General features: G+C 56.8%; 1 protein-coding gene across 6 annotated transcripts in view; it reads right to left on the reverse strand.

Moving 5' to 3' along the window:
- The window catches only part of PLA2G6 (phospholipase A2 group VI), a 57,948-nt gene that overhangs the window by 16,076 nt on the left and 25,929 nt on the right, over positions 1 to 15,943 (reverse strand). For 5 of the 6 annotated variants that reach the window (XM_019835555.3, XM_011284207.4, XM_019835556.3 and 2 more), the window contains 8 exons: positions 14,544 to 14,759; positions 13,434 to 13,617; positions 12,384 to 12,571; positions 10,066 to 10,162; positions 8,695 to 8,877; positions 4,342 to 4,450; positions 2,965 to 3,129; positions 999 to 1,077 (listed from right to left, as the gene is read on the reverse strand). In XM_019835555.3, the coding sequence (XP_019691114.2) occupies positions 999 to 1,077; positions 2,965 to 3,129; positions 4,342 to 4,450; positions 8,695 to 8,877; positions 10,066 to 10,162; positions 12,384 to 12,571; positions 13,434 to 13,617; positions 14,544 to 14,759 (1,221 nt within the window). The remainder of the gene's footprint in view (positions 1 to 998; positions 1,078 to 2,964; positions 3,130 to 4,341; positions 4,451 to 8,694; positions 8,878 to 10,065; positions 10,163 to 12,383; positions 12,572 to 13,433; positions 13,618 to 14,543; positions 14,760 to 15,943) is intronic. The other variant, XM_011284210.4, reaches the window with a different exon arrangement.

The raw sequence follows: 15,943 nt of genomic DNA on the forward strand, positions 1-15,943 counted from the left end.
CGCACATGCAGGAAGTTCAGTGGGAGCAGAGAACTACAATGCTGATGCAGCAGGTGCACCCCCACGGGGCACGTTACAGGGTGGCCTTGGAAACAAGTAGGACTTACCAAGGGGAAGCCACCCCTTCGGGCAAGGGGAGGCAGAACCACTTGCCACTGCCTGGCCCTAGGAGCAGGGGCTGTGTCTGCGGACTGAGAGCTTGCCCTGCGGGGGCCGGCACTACTGAGGCAGCCGGGAGAGTGCCTGCAGCAGCAGAAAGGGCAGGAACTCGGGAGACGGGGACTAGAGTCTTGCTCCGACACTCATGGTGTGACCTTGAGCAAGGCACTTCGCCTCCCGGGGACTCAGGTTCTGTCTGCGCGAAACAAGGATCCTAATCCCTCCCTAGGAAAGCTGTTAGGGACGTGGGACAGTCGCAAACGGAGAACAAGAAAGCAACTCTATCACGGAAAGGAAGACAGAGCGCCGTCGAGCGCACACACGTTTGTGCCGGGAACTTGCCGTGCTCACAGGCACCGCTTCTGAGGCCCCAGGGACCGCCCTCAAGGACAAAGGCCTCTGCTCTTGTGCCCATCACGCAGGCCTGCCTCCAAGAACGGGCCTGGACGTACAGCAGGTGCTCGGGAAGTCCGCCCGGCCCACCAGCTCTATGGAGGGAAGCAGGGCAGGGGCCAGGGTGGAGCCAGAGGGAAGGAGGCTCAGCATCGCAGTGGGGATCTGGGTGACCTTCCCCAACAAACCAACACAAGGTCAGGAGGGACGGGACAGGCTTGCAGCCAGCTCTATCGTGTAACCCACAGCCCGCACGGTCCCTGATGAGAGAGCAGACCCAGGCTCTCCGAGCACCCAGTCTCTTGGCTGTGAACTACAGAGGACACAAGCCACCTCACAGGGCTGTGGTATGCACTCAACAGCCCCGAGCCTGCCGGAGGGCACCAAACAGAGGCCTGGTGCATGCGGTCCCCCTCCCTCCCTCCCTCCCTCCCTCCCCCACTTACGTCCGCTTCTCGTCCCTCATGGAGCTCAGGATGAACGCCGGCTTCCGGGCCCGGGAGATATGCATGATGTCCTGCAGTTCTGCGAGGCACAGGGCAGAGTGGGCTGGGGCCACGCAGGTGCCAAGCCCCCCTCCCCCCAATCCCACGGGCCCTGAGCAAATCTGGAGCTGAGCCCTCACCCTGCTGGCCCTAGGGGGCGCACCTTGCCCCCTGCCACCAGGAAGGGCCCTTTGTCCCCAGACACAGCTGGGCCAGAGGCCACGGGCCCCTTGGGGTGAAACGGGCTTGAGTGCAGAGGGTGGCCCCCTGCCCTGGGAAGCACCCCTCACCCCCGCCTGGCCACCTCCCAGACTCTCCGCGGTGCCTTCCTCCCAAAGCCCCAGAGCACAAGCACCCCTTCCGTGGCCGGTGTTTCCAGCTCACAGAGCACTTTCTCATGCATCGGGCAAGTGGAGTTGCTGACAGCCACCGTCACCAGAATCCTTATTTCCAATTTACAGACGAGGCTCAAAGAGGCTACATAAACTCGTCCAAGGTCATTTAGCCAAAAGGAGTGAGTCAGGACACTCCTTTCGGTTTAAACCCATGAGCAAAGGGAGATAACCGACCACTCTTCAGAGGCTGCTCGCCCTGATCCCAGGTCTGGAACTTTCCTCAGCGGCCTCTCAGACCAGCCGCACCCACCCCTCTGCCCATGTTCTCCTCTGGGCCCGAGCCCGCCCCCCGGATGGACTGGCTGCCCTCCTGGCCAGCAGCCCGGCCCCGGGGGCCTGGCCCAGCACCGCCATGCCATCGGATCCTGACTGCCCTCCCCACCGCTGTGCAGAGTCTAGAAGCAGCAAAGCAGGAAGGCAGGCTGCAAGGCAGTGTATCTACCCTCACCAGAGCGGGTGGCCAGAGGGTGGGCGAATCAAGCGGAGACCGGCCAGGAGAGGCAGTGGCCAGAGTGCCAGGGGGAGGGTGGCAAGGATGGCTCATGTGTTCGGGCAGGCAGCTGAGAAGAGGCCACTAGAGCTACAGCTAACTCGGGGCTGGGCAGGCTCGGCAGCCCCTCCAGGCCCAGGGCATTACCCACCGGACGCTGCGCCCCAGGCCCACCATCCAGCCTGGCGTGGGTGACTGCCTGCCTGTAAAATTGAGAGATAAAGATGGGGTTGGGAGGGGGGGCAGGTCCTAGACGGGGACGGGCAGGGGAGCGGAGAGGAGGAGCCAGAAGGACAAACTGTGGCCGCGGGCTCTGCTCTCCTGACTCCTGGCTAGGCTGGGCCATCCAGGCTACAGGTGCTGGTGTCTGCTTCCACAGCAGCGGGGAGAAAGGCCAGCTTGCCGAGGACTGGTTGCCGACAGCCCTATCCAGGGGACCCGGCTCTCACACAGTCTAGGCCGTGGCTGGGTCAGCCCACAGAAAGCCCAGAGACGGGACCCCATCTCCTTGGGGGCCATCTCCACGGGCACCAAGGTCACCTAGGGGCAGATGCAGGTTGCCTGGCCCTGTTCAAAAGCCTGTAGGTCACCAAAGGGCCAGCAGGCGACAGACACACGGGGCCCCAGGCCTGACAGAGATACAGCAGCATGGCAGACACACTCCTCATTGAAGCCAGAGGGCCAGGGGTGCCGGACCCCAACAGCACTCCTCACCGCCCACCCTGAGCTCCCAGGGCACAAGAGGCCGAGACAGTCCTCACCCCAAAGGTGCCACGGGGATGCCCAGACCGGAGACCATGTTCAGGGCATCGTCTCAGGAGAAACGGACTGCGGGCCATTAGCCAGGGGCCCCTCTCCCCCCAGGCTTCTGGGCTCCATGGGTGCTGGCTGCCTCCAGAGGCTGACGAATCCTGCCCCAACCTCCCTCGTTCCTTTCAACAACTTCTACCCTGGGCCCCGTTTCCTTCGGATCAGGACTGCTCCGATCCCAGTGCCTGGGGACCAGCTGGAGAGGAGGGAGTGTGGCAGGAAAGAGGCCTACCTAGGTTGTTTAAGCTGATCGGTGGGGGCTGAGATCTTTCCTGGGAGAACAAGGAGTGATGTGTCGCAGTGGAACACTGCTCCGAGGGGGCCCCTTGGGTGAGTGGGAGGCGGTGGTCGGCCCCTACGTTTTTCAGCAGAGTTAAGAGCGTCTTCCTGGTGACAACTAGTAAGGTTTGGGGGAGGGGAGATCGCACAGGATCACAAATGAGGTCAACAAGCAAGTGAGAGGCCCCTCCTTTCCACACACGGTCCCCTCTCTCATCTACCAGGCGGCCTGGGTTTGTGGGGGAACCGGGCGCCCAGGAGGCCTGACCCCACCCTGACAGGGCATGCTGACTCCAGTCGCCTGTAGCCCAATAGCTTCCTGGGGCCCAGGGCAGGTGCTGAGGTCGACCACAGAATCTGGAAAGGGGTCGAGGTTACCCGGTCTGGGTATTTGGGGTCCCCCTCTTTCCCTTCACTTCTGGTCAAGAAAACAGGACTCCCCCCTCCATACACACATCTCTACAAACTACTGTGAACAGTCAGAAATCAAAAATTTAAAAACAGTAAAAAAAAAAAAAAAAAAAAAAAAAAAAAACCAAAAACACGACAATGGGGCGCCTGGGTGGCTCAGTCAGTTAAGAGTCCAACTCGTGATTTGGGCCCACGTCATGATCTTGTGGTTTGTGGGATCGCGCCCCGTGTCGGGGCTGCACGTACGGCAATTCTCAAAACTGCCGAATGCCGAGTCCCTCCCAGGGCTCGAAAGGGACGAGCCAGTCCGTGGGCATTTACCCTCATCTAACAGACAGGGTAACTAAAAAGGATGTTTTTAGGAAGTAGCACACACACACGTGCGCACACACAGTCACCTGCGCGCCCACGGCAGCCTCCACGGCTCCCTGAAACCCCCCGAGGGGGCCCGGGCTTCTGCTGAGGATGATCTTTCTCCAGCCCTGATGCCAGGGCTCACCAAGCGAGCATGCAGTGTGTGCCTCAAGCCCGCGTGCACACACACTCGTGTTAGCGGGCATGCATCCACCCACCGTTCTTCCTGCGAGTGGCTCCATCCGGGAATTACTTACTGCCTCCCCCACCTGCCTCCCCCCGAGTCCTGGCACCCGGAGGTGGGATGAGGGCGGCACAGAAGAGGACACTGGCTTGGCAAGCCCCTTGGAGGGTCCCACCTACTGGGGATGGCCCTTGTGCTCGGGCACAGGAAGCTTCCCCTCTCTGCCTCCCAGGTGCTCCTGGAAACCCCACGCAGGGAGCAAGTGGGGTGGATACGGACAGGATGCTGGTGCCGGGCTGCTGGGACCACCCCTCCTCGCCAGTGCATGCGTCACCACCACCACCCCCGCCCAACTCTGGGACCGGAGTGCAGGGCACTTACGTTTGCTGATCTTGGAAGCTATGAAAGCAGGAGTCTCTCCGAGGTCATTTGGGGTATCCACCTCTGCCCCAAACACAATGAGGGCCTTGATCATCTCCACGTTGTCTTTCTGTTGGGGATGAAGTGAGGGGAAAATCCAACGGCTCAGGGAAAGGAAGAGAAAAAGGACGCCAGCCTCATCCGCTCTGCCTACCGACTCGGCGGGCCTCTCACGGCACGGCAGAAGGTGCTAGAACCCTTCAGGTCCCCCACCCGTTTAATAACCCAGGCAGAAGCTGGAAGTGACTCACCCCAGGTGCCAGCCCCACCAGCTCCTGGAAGGAAGCAGTGCATCTATGACCCCCGCCCCAGGGGCCACGGGGCCACCGAAGGGTCAGCTGCTGATCACTTCCAGAAGCAGCAGCAAAGGGTGAGCGGGGAAAGGGAAGGCTGTCTTGTCCATCAGGTCTAGGGTGCCACTTCTGAGGGGGTAACCGGGCACACGTCCTCCCTGACGGCAACCTCCAAGGGCAGCTTGCCTCCAAAGCGCATCGTGCATTTAACATCGGAGGCTGGGCGGGGCAGGGCGGGGCGTGGTTTCCCAGAACAAGCCAATCAACTGGCTGCCTGGAGACCGCGCTCGGGTCTTATCACCTCCCTCTTCCTGGGGCCTGATCTCCTGGCCTGGAGAATGAAGACTTGTGTCTAGAATGCAGTTTTCCAAATAGTGGCTCATGTACATTAGGATTTATACGGGCACTGGTGATTATGCATGCTTGAGTCATTAGTTACGCATTTCTGTCTTGGTTTCCTCCTTTTCGTGTCACTGGTTTACCCCTTACGGTGGCGACAGACCATCTCCTTTGAAATAAATTTAAGTAAGATTTAAAAGCAGGCCAACTTAGGGGCGCCTGGGCGGCTCAGCGGGTTAAGCGGCCGACTCTTGATTTCAGCTCAGGTCATGGTCTCACGGTTTGTGAGATCGAGCCCAGCATTGGGCTCTGCCCCGACAGCGTGAAGCCTGCTCGGGATTCTCTCTCCCTCTTTCTCTCTCTGCCCCTTCCCGGCTGGTGCACACACGTGCTCTCACTCTCTCTAAAAATAAATAAATAACAACTTTATAAAAATAAGTTAATAAAAGCAAACCAACTTAAAGAAATGACTGAGCACTAATTGTGCAAGTGACACATCAACGTGCCAAAAAATGTGAGGCCGGTCTGCAAGTTCCTGAGGTATGGGAACCAGTGAATGTCAGCAGTCCTCAAAGTGACACGTGTGCCCCCCCCCCCGCCCCCCACCGAACGTGTGAGACCCTCTAGAGGGTTTGTGAGGTTCAAACTGTTTTCACAGGGGCCTCTGGCTGGCGCAGTTGGAAGAGTGTGCGGCTCTTGATCTTGGGGTTGTGAGTTTGAGCCCCAGGTTGGGCGTAGAGATTACTAAAAATAAATTTAAAAAAAAAACCTGCTTTCATAAGACTATCAAGATGGTGTTTGCTTCTTGCATTGTGTTGACTTTAGCACTGATGGCACAACAACGATGCATAAAGCTCCTAGTGCCATAGCAAGACGGTGACACCGTTGTGGTGTTCTTCTCTGCCACTCACTAGCAGTAAAAAATCAACCAATTAACAGGTGCCTGGGTGGCTCAATAGGTTAAGCATCTCAGGTCACGATCTCATGATCCCTGAGTTCGAGCCCCGCGTTGGGCTCTGTGCTGACAGCTCAGAACCTGGAGACTGCTTTGGATTCTGTATCTCCATTTCTCTGTGCCCCTCCCCTGCTTGCACTCTGTCTCTCTCTCTCTCTCTCTCAAAAATAAATAAAGACATTTACCAAAAAAATCAGCCAATTAATTAAAAAGCCAGTCTCGCTTGGGAATGCCCTTCATGAAGCAGTAAGAATGAATTTTATTACGATTTGACATCGGGTCCTTGTGTTGTCAGATAGAGAGAAAGCCTGGGCATTTCTGTGGCATACCAGAGTACAACTGTTATCTTGAGGAAGAGCACGTCGGCAATTTGCTGGAGTTGTGAGCAGAAGCACGCGTTTTTTTTTTTCCCCGGGAACACCATTTTTATTTGAGACCATGACTGACAAACTACGATTGTTCAGCCTTGGGTATCCAGTAGACGTGTTCTCAAAAATGAACGCAGTGAGCCTGGCACTTCAAGAAAAACATCTGACGATATTTTGTGCCAACGACAAAATTCAAGCTTGCAAACAAAAATGCCAATTCCAGAAAAACTTGTGTACGCCACAAGTGGGCTTGACAGCTTTGACGGCTTCCCCAAACTGAAAGGTTTTTCTGATGAGATCAGTGGGGATATTTACAAATGTGGGGTTTTGATAGCGTCTGATGAAATGGGTCGCCGTTTCTGCGCATACATGGCGAGCCGGTATTTTCCAAGGAAATGACGCATGGGTGAGAGATCCGTGCCAAGTGCAAGAGATACCAGTGGAATAAAGCGTTTCATGGAACAAAGTGTGAAAAGCTCCTGGAGATGGCTGCTCTGCCCACTGCAACTGACTTGTCAGAAACTACCCTTGTCCACTTTTGGTGCAACATCAAAGAATATCCATGATTCTCTGAAAAGGTGCAACTGTGCATCTTTTCCAACATAGCATTGGGAGGCCAGATTTTCTTCTTATCCCCCAACATTCAACAACATATTGCAAGAGAATAAATGTAGCAGAAGATAGGAGGCTCAGTATGTCTTCTCTGAGGCCAGGCGTCAAAAAGATTCACAAAGATGTAAAAGGATGCCAACTCTTCTGGATTGTTTTTTGTTTTGGAAAATAAAGTTGTTTGGCATAAAAATGTTACTTAATTTGGCTAGCTTGTTGATTGGTGAATTGTTACTTTTAAATGAATCGATATTTTGAGGGGGACCTGGGTGGCTCAGTCCGGTAAGCGTCTGACTTCGGCTCAGGTCATGATCTCACAGTTCGTGAGTTCGAACCCTGTGTCGGGCCCTGTGCTGACAGCTCAGAGCCTGGAGCCTGCTTGGGATTCTGTGCCTCCCCCTCTTTCTCTGTCCTTCTCCCACTCATGCTCTGTCCCTCTCTCAAAAATAAACATTAAAAAAATTTTTTTAGTAAGTGAATTAATATTTTGAAAATGTCTTATGTTTAAACTCCAATCTAATAAATACAGATAGATAAAATGCATATAAACAAAAAAATCTTTGGGATCTTCAATAATTAATTTTTAACACTATAAAGGGACCACATAGACCCAAAATTTTGAGAACTGATGGACTAGATCATTCTAATGGCTCATTCAGTGCTGAAAATGGCCATGGTTTCATTTACAGTTTCCACCTCCCAGGGTAACAGTGTCTCCACCACAGTGATGGCCTTTGCTATAAAACAGGATGTCTTTGAGTTTGCCCTAAATCTACATCTTTAAAATTTTTTTTTAACATTTACTTATTTTTGAGAGACTGAGAGAGACAGAGCATGAGCAGGGGAGGGGCAGAGAGACAGGGAGACACAGAATCCAAAGCAGGCTCCAGGCTCCGAGCTGTCAGCACGGAGCCCGACGCGGGGCTCGAACCCACGAACCGTTAGATCACGACCTGAGCCGAAGTCGGATGCTTTACCGACTGAGCCACCCAGGCGCCCCTCATTCTACTTTTAGAGTCCCAGATGCCTCTCCAACTCCATCACTTGGAAATCTGTTGAACATACTTACGTATACATGGTATTGCTACGGAATGGGAACACACACACATCCGTAACGTAGTAAGAGTCCCTTCCCTGAATTCCTTATGTTCATACTCCAGTTGTCTATCCAGACTGGAGGGGGGAACTCCGCTCTATAATAAACCAAAAGCCGCGGCCAACACCTACCATGGGCCACGGAGATGCACAAGCAGACCCTGCCTCCCAGGAGATTACAGCCCCCCCAAGGAGATAGAAACAGTATGCAGACGGGTATTTTTCCCTGATGCAGGAGAGAAGTGACATCTGAGGGTTGCCCACTGGTGCCAGGTACCACATGTGTCGTCTGGACATTCCTCCTGGGGTTACCGAGCATCCACCGCTCACTCCGCAGCCAGTACCGACACCCCCGGTTTCCAGATGAGGAAATCGAGGCCGACAGGCGTGACGTGACTTGCCCAAGGCCACAGCGGGTAGCCAGAGCCATCGCACCATGCACTCGTCACATGGGGGACGCGGGAGCCAGAGGGACAGGGGCATAGAGGAAGGAGACGACACTCTGGGCTGAAAGGGGGACACGGAAGGTTCCTAAGGGGGAAGGCAGGTCTGAATGGAGTGTAGGCAGGTAAGAAGATTCTGAGAGGCGGGGAAAGGAAGAGGGTGTCAAGGGAGGGAGCGAGGGGTAGCCCCCCACCCACCCCTGCAGGCTCACCGACATGGCCAAGTGCAGCGGCGTGTTGCCGTGCTCTCCGCGGGCGTTGGCGTTGGCCCCGTAGGTCAGCAAGGCCATGACACAGTCCAAGCGGTTGCGCATCACGGCCACATGCAGGGCTGTGTTCCCCGAGCTGCTGGTGCCGTTCACGTCGCAGCCCCGCTTCAGCAGCATGCGGGCCATCTGCGGGAGAAAGGGTCCGCGCCCAAGGAGGCGGTCACTAAGGGCAGCAGGGGCCGGCGACACCTGGGGGCTGCCACTGCCGCCCTGAGCGGCCGTCAGGTATCGGGCCTCCGGAAAGCACTAGCAACAAGAACTCAGGTGGCAGGCCCCAGTTCTGGGGGTGGCCCTACATCTTGGCTCCCACATCATCAGCAGGACGGTAGAGGACAAAGAGCTGATTTGTGCTGGCTGATTTAAGGGGCTCCCGGGTCCTTTCCTGGAACTAACGGGACCCCACGCATCTCAGCAAAGTCCCACAACTTGCCCTGCTCCCTGTGACCTTCCCTGGGATCCTGCCAGTCTGGCCACTCCCTGGGCCTTGGCAACACCGGCCCCTGCACGCCCCACAGCCCTGGGGAGCCTGGGACGCGGGGAGGGGCGTGGCTTTGGGAGCCTGGGACCTGGCGAGGGGCGTGGCCTTTGGAGCCTGGGAGGGGGGGCGAGGGGCGTGGCCTTTGGAGCTGGACAGTCCTGAGCCCACAGCTCAGCCTTACTTCCTCCCAGTCCTGGGAGCTTGGGTAGGCCGTCACACCCTCTGGACCTCAGTTTTCTGTGGCAATAGAAATGCAAGTCCCTACCTCACAGAGGGGTGACAACGAATGACAACTCGTACACTCGAACACGAAAGGCCAGACTTGGCGTCTAGCTCAGGGCAGGAAGGAGGTACCCTGCAGAAGTTGGCAATCTCCTCCCTCCTGGCCCGTCACAACGGACCACAACCTCTGGGGCATCCAGGGCCCTGTTGAGCTGTGCTTCCTGGAGGTGAGGGACCAGAGGCCTCCACCCTCCCAGGGGCATGGAGCTTGGCTTAGGGGCGGCCCGTGGAATTGCTGCCCCACCAGGCTCTCTGTGGGCACAGCCAGGACCAGCACCAACTTCTGTTTGGCACTTTATGAAGCCTTTTCTCACACGTCACCTCGCTGATTTCACGCCTCCAAAGCCAGGCCATACGACCCCCAATTCATACACAAAGAACCCACAGACAGGACCCTGAGCCTACGAGCAGCAAAGCCTGTGGGACCACTATGAGATCAATCCCCCAGAATCATCTCAGGGACCTCCTTCCTGCAGGCAGCTGAGGAACATGGGGCCCTGGGACCCTGCCCCCTGCCCCCTCCCCCCCACCACTCACCCTCAGACTCTGCCTACCTCTGCGTTCTTGGCCCAGTGGAGGGGGCTGGCTCCATAGCGAGGGTCTTTGCTGTGGATCTGGCTGCTGTCCATGCTGATGATCATTTCAGCACACCTAGGGGGAAAAGGAGCCAAGGGGCAGTATAGAAGGCCATGGGATGGTGGGAGGTGGCCTGGGGATGGTGGGAGGTGGCCTGGGGATGGCTGGAAAAGGCCACGACTTGGGGGCTTCAACCACTGGGGAAGAAGAGTTTCTGCAAATAAAGTTGCAACAAAACCAACCAGCACGTGTACTGTGGTATGTCCAGGGTATCCTGAGCCCCTAGACACAGCTCAAGCCCCCGCCTCCAGGAAGCCTTCCTTGATAGCAGCAATCGGCCATGATCACTCTCACTGGTGCTGGCTTTAGGGTCAAGCCCCAGCCTCCTCCCTGGTGATCTCTGGAAAGTGGCTGAGGCCGTCTGCAACACGGGCGCGGTCCTAGCCAGACTTGTGGGGGTTGAGGGAGAGAAGACATTTCATTTCTGCGCCTGGCACGTGGTCGCCCTCCATCCCCTGGCCCTCCCTCCGCTCCTGCTGTTTCACACAGTGACCTGCGTCCTGCGGGAAGCACAGGCACAGCAATTAAGGCTGCAGCGACTCCCCACTCCCGGGTGTACGGCCAAAGGAACGGAAAGCAGGGACTCAGACAGATACTCGTTCCCCCACATTCCTAGCAACACCGGCCAAAAGGGGAGACAACCCAAGTGCCCGTCAACAGATGGAGGGGAAAACAAAATGTGGTCCGTCCGTATATTTACTCTGCCTTAAAAGGGCAGGGAATTCTGACACGTGCTACAACACTAACGACCCTTGAAGACAGCTGGCAAAGTGAAAAGTCGAGTCCCTGGCCCCAACCTGGCTCTGTGAAGGTCAGCCGAGTTGAGGCTAACAGCGGAGGGGCTCCCAGATGGGAGCGGGGACGGAACCCCTCTCTGTGGCCCTAACGCCTGTGATCGCTGCCACCAGCTGCCGCGCGGTGGCAGAGGGATGGCCCCGCCGGGGCCCTGGGAGGACGCGCCCCTGGACAGCAAGGCTTGGGGAGGCTGAGCTGAGCAAGAGGGAGGCCGCCATGCTACGTCTCAGCTATGACACGGCATCACCCACCACCCGTGCCCGTTCCAGATGCAACCTGCCCCCGGGGAACCTGACCCCTGGGGGTGAGGTGTCAGTACTGTCTCCAACCGTTTGGTCAGGTCGTTCTGAAAGTTCTTCTCCATCTTGGCTGTGCTGGGGAGGACATGGCAAGGGGGGCTGGCCCCAGTCTGGACCAGACCTTTGAGGGGATGGCGTCGCCAGAGGGGCCGGCACGGTGGGGGCAGACTCCAGAAGAGGAAGAGCCTGAGGGACGGCCAGGCTTGCCCCCGCCCCCACGTGCGTGCAGCCCTCTCTCCTCTTCCCCCTGCCTGTTTAGCACAGCCCAGAAGGACCGGGTGACCTCTGTGTCTCCTGTCCCAGAGCTGCTTTCTTTTCCGTTTAAGGCCAGCGCCTAGCACAGTGTCCGGACTGCGGGACCGACTGCCTCGTTCATTCATTCAGTCAGCCATTCCAGACAGCGTTCCCACTGGGCCACATTTTAAGATATTCCTCCCTTTTCTCACCCCCCCCCCCAACGCATACACACATACCCACACTCCACATGGAGAATCTTCCCGAGAACAGGGTTTCCCAGGTCTCGAGACAAGGGAAGAAGCCCCAGATTGGTCTGGGGCTCCCCACGGCATGCGCCTGGTACCTGCCTCCCAACGGTGCCACCAGCCAGGAAAGATGGGGCAGATGGGGCTCTGGGCCACCTTGCCAAGCATTCCTGGGCCTCGAGCCAGGAAGCTGCAGAAGCCACAGGGCAGCACTGTAGCCAGGAAGGGGTTCGGATCGGGCTGGTGGGCTTGGGTGCGAGAGGACCCAGGTCGGGTGGGCCCCTCCCCGGGGCTGCGTGTGACTCCATCCCAGGAGGACCACCTGGGGGAGGTGGAAAGGGGAGGAACCCGGGGAGGATCTGGATCGTTCTTCTCCAGTTTGGGAGAGGGAGGTTCGTGGCCAGAAATTAAGGTGCGTTACGGAAAACATCTGAAAGCTCTTGCTCTTTGCGCAGCTGACTTTCTGGATGGAGATTCACACCTGCTACACGTTCATCGAGCACTCTGTTCGTGCCAGGCCGGCCCTGGGCACCAGCATCTGATACACATCTAACGAGCCTGGGGAAGCCACTGCTCACTTGGGCGTGAGGACAAGAGATGTCAGAGCTAGAGAGCCAGCCAACGGGGCGGGGGGTGGGGGGCGGGGGGGGGCGGTCTTACCCCTTATGGGAGAACTTCATGGCTGCGTGGATGGGGTAGCCACTGGGCCCCACGATGTTGCACCGAGCGTTACAGAGTAACAGTACTCGGACCATCTCTTCCTTCCCCATCTGGCAGGCCAGGTGCAGTGGGGTCTGCCCTTGGTTGTTCACCCGGTTCAGGCCGGCCGATGCGTTCTTCCCTAGGAGCTGACAGAGGGACACTGGGGTGGGCTGGGGCCTGACAGAGGCAAGCCCCCTGCGTGACCCTCCCCAACACCCTCCGGGCCAACCCCCTCCGCCGAGACTTGAGGGGAAGGGAAGTCTGCCGATGAGATAACACGGGTAGGATTATAACCCGGGTAGGAACATTAAGGGAAGCCCTGGAGAAAGGAGGTTTGGAGGCAAACAGGAAGCTGTCTGTGCCAGCCGGCTGGGGGGCTGGGCCGCCATTGCTGTGGCTTGTGGGAAAAATTCCTGGGGGTGCCTGGATGGCTCAATTGGCTGGGTGTCCGACTTCGGCTCAGGTCACGATCTCACGGTTCGCGGGTTCGAGCCCCACGTCGGGCTCCGTGCTGACGGCTCGGAGCCTGGAGCCTGCTTCGGATTCTGTGTCTCCCTCTCTCTCTGCCCCTCCCCTGCTTGCACTCTGTCTCTGTCTCTCTCTCTCTGTCTCTCAAAAGTCAATGAACATTAAAAAAAATTAAATAAAAAATTTTTTCTGAATTAAGAAACTTAAAAGGGGGTTGTTCCCAGGGATGGGCACTGGAGATCTGGTCCCACCGGACCATGAGCCCCTCCAGGAAAGGTTGAAATGAATTCACCCAGCCCAGGGTCAGGCTCGGTGGGTGCTTGGGACAAGCTGAACTAAACTGACTGGCTGGACTGGACCTCTGATTTCATTTCCTGGGTTGGAGGACCTCCCGAGGGTGGTCAGAGTACAGTGACCAAGGATGTGTCTCTCCTTGGCGAGCAGGAGGAGGGAAAGGAGGAGAGGGTACACCCTCCAGGAAGGAGCTCGGGGCCAAGTGGGGACAGTGGGGTGTGGCCAGCACCGGTCACCCCCGCTCACCTGCAGCACCTGGGAATTGTCCCCCTGGACGGCGTAATGAAAGGCAGTCTCTCCGTTGTTGTCCGTGACGTCCATCTGGGCGTGGCAGTACTGTACCAGCTCCGCCAGGATCTCCCCGTCGCCCTTGCGGCAGGCCAGGTGCAGGGGGGTACAGCCCTCCTCATTCTCCCTGCTATTGGCACAGCTGTGGCGGGGGGGGGGCGGGGGAGGGAAGGAGGGAGGGGTGCTAAGAAACTCAAGTGCAGAAGAGGGAAGTGGGCTTGGAGCTCAGGGGCATTCACGCCATGCTCAGGCTGCCTGGTTCAAACCACTTATTTGTGGCTGATGTGATCTTATCAGTTGTTCAGTGGCACATCCGCACGAGACACGCGTCCTAGGCCCACGCCAGCCTGAAGCGGGAGGCAGGCAGGGTGGGGTAGAGAGGGTCGGAAGGCAGAAATCTCATTAACCTCGGGCAACTGGCTTAATCTCTCGGGGCTTCAATATCCTTATCTACGAAACGATAACAATAATAGCAGCTGCGCCCTAGGAAATGGACAGAAGCACTGGGAAGTGAAACACCATGATGGTGTGCAAGAACAGGTCCGTAGGCTGTAAAGGGCAGTGAGGAGTTTTGAGCCTAGGGCCTGGGAGCTGAAACGAGGTGCGGTCACCTCAGGGCAAGCAGGCGAGCCGGAGTCCTGCGGCGGGGCCCACGCGGTCCCTCTCGGGGGGCACTTCCACCGACGGAAGTGTTGGCTGAGGGGCCATATGCAAGCAAGCGGTCCAGCCACCAGGAGGGCACCCGGATCCTTGGAAGCAGATGCAAGGATCTGAGGCCTCTTCGGCCGTCTCCAGCGGAGTGACCTTGCACGGGCCACATAGTCTCTTGGGAGGCTGATGACCCTTCATGTGGGTATTGGAAGGATTCAAGTTCATGGGGGGTATAACACACCAGGTGGGCCCTACGTTTCTCCTTCTGGCTTCAGTCCGGCGTTCGTATACTCCCCACTCAGAGGCAACACCGGCCCGCAGAGGGGAACTGAGGCAAGGCTGAGAGACTCCCCGGACCCGCCCGTCCACACACACAGACCCGGGGACCTTCCTGAGGGTCCGGCCCTCCTGGCCCACCTGATGATGTGGCTGTGATGGAAGCACTCTCGGATGCCCAACTCCACCGCCAAATGGGCCGCCGACCAGCTGGGATGGCTGCGGACGAGGTCGGTCAGCTGTTGCAGGGCCTCGACGTGCAGGACTTGGCTGGAGCTCTCGTAGAAGGGCGGCAGCTGGATAGAATAGTGCTGGAAGTTCACGAGGGCGTCCGTCTCCCTCTCCAGCTGGAAGAGTCTGGAGCCAGGGCACAGGAGGACGACACAGAGATGAGCCAGCCTCAGCCCACACCCTCGCTGGAGTCAGAAGCCCTGGGTCCCCACGGACGGCTCACTGCCTGCCTCTGGCTGCGCACCGACCTGTTCCAGCCGGACTCCCCTCTCCACCACGCACACGTGCACACGCATGCACGCACACACCTCTAAATGGAGTCAGGATTTTCTTTCTTTTTTCTTTTCTTTTCTTTTCTTTTCTTTTCTTTTCTTTTCTTTTCTTTTCTTTTCTTTTCTTTTCTTTCTTTTTCTTTCTTTCTTTCCTTCTCTCTCTCTCTCTCTCTTTCTTTCTTTCTTTCCTTTCTTTCTTTCTATTTCTTTCTTTCTTTTTCTTTCTCTTTCTTTCTTTCTTTCATGTTTTATTCATTTTTGAGACAGAGAGAGACAGAGCATGAGCAGGGGAGGGGCAGAGAGAGACGGAGACACAGAATCCGAAGCAGGCTCCAGGCTCTGAACTGTCCGCACAGAGCCCGACACGGGGCTCGATCTCACGAACCGCGAGATCATGACCTGAGCTGAATTCAGACACTTACCCGACTGAGCCACCCGAGCGCCCCAAACCCCTGCCACTGTTCTAAATGGAGGGGTAAGTTAATGAACGAAACAGATGACATGGCCTGCCTTCCCGGAGCCCATGTTTTTGTGGGCGAGATCAACACAATGAGTAAGGTAAAAATCAAAATAAGAAAGTACATTAAACAAACTGCCGCGGAATGAGCGCTATAGACAAAACAAAGAAGAGAGGACAAGGAAGGAAGTTATTCCTCATTCTCCTCGGCTCCTCTTTGTTTCATCCTGCCAACCTCTTAACATCAGCGTGCTCCACGTTAAATGCTGTTGCTCTGTCGGGTATAATGACACGAAATGGCAACTAGAAATGACACTGAAAATTGGGGCGCCTGGGTGGCTCAGTCAGTTAAGCGTCTAACCCTTGATCATGGCTCAGGTCATGATCTCACAGTTCGGGAGTTTGAGCTCTGCACCAGGCACCTGGCACTGACAGTGCAGAGCCTGCTTGGGATTCTCTCTCACTCTCTCTCCCTCTCTCTCTGCCCCTCCTACACATATTCACTCTCTCAAAATAAAGAAATAGACTTTAAAAAAAAAGAAAGAAAGAAAATACAGCACATATTTTTAAAATAATAATAA

The sequence above is a fragment of the Felis catus genome, chromosome B4 (assembly GCF_018350175.1).
Source record: "Felis catus isolate Fca126 chromosome B4, F.catus_Fca126_mat1.0, whole genome shotgun sequence".
Classification (NCBI taxonomy): Eukaryota; Metazoa; Chordata; class Mammalia; order Carnivora; family Felidae; genus Felis; species Felis catus.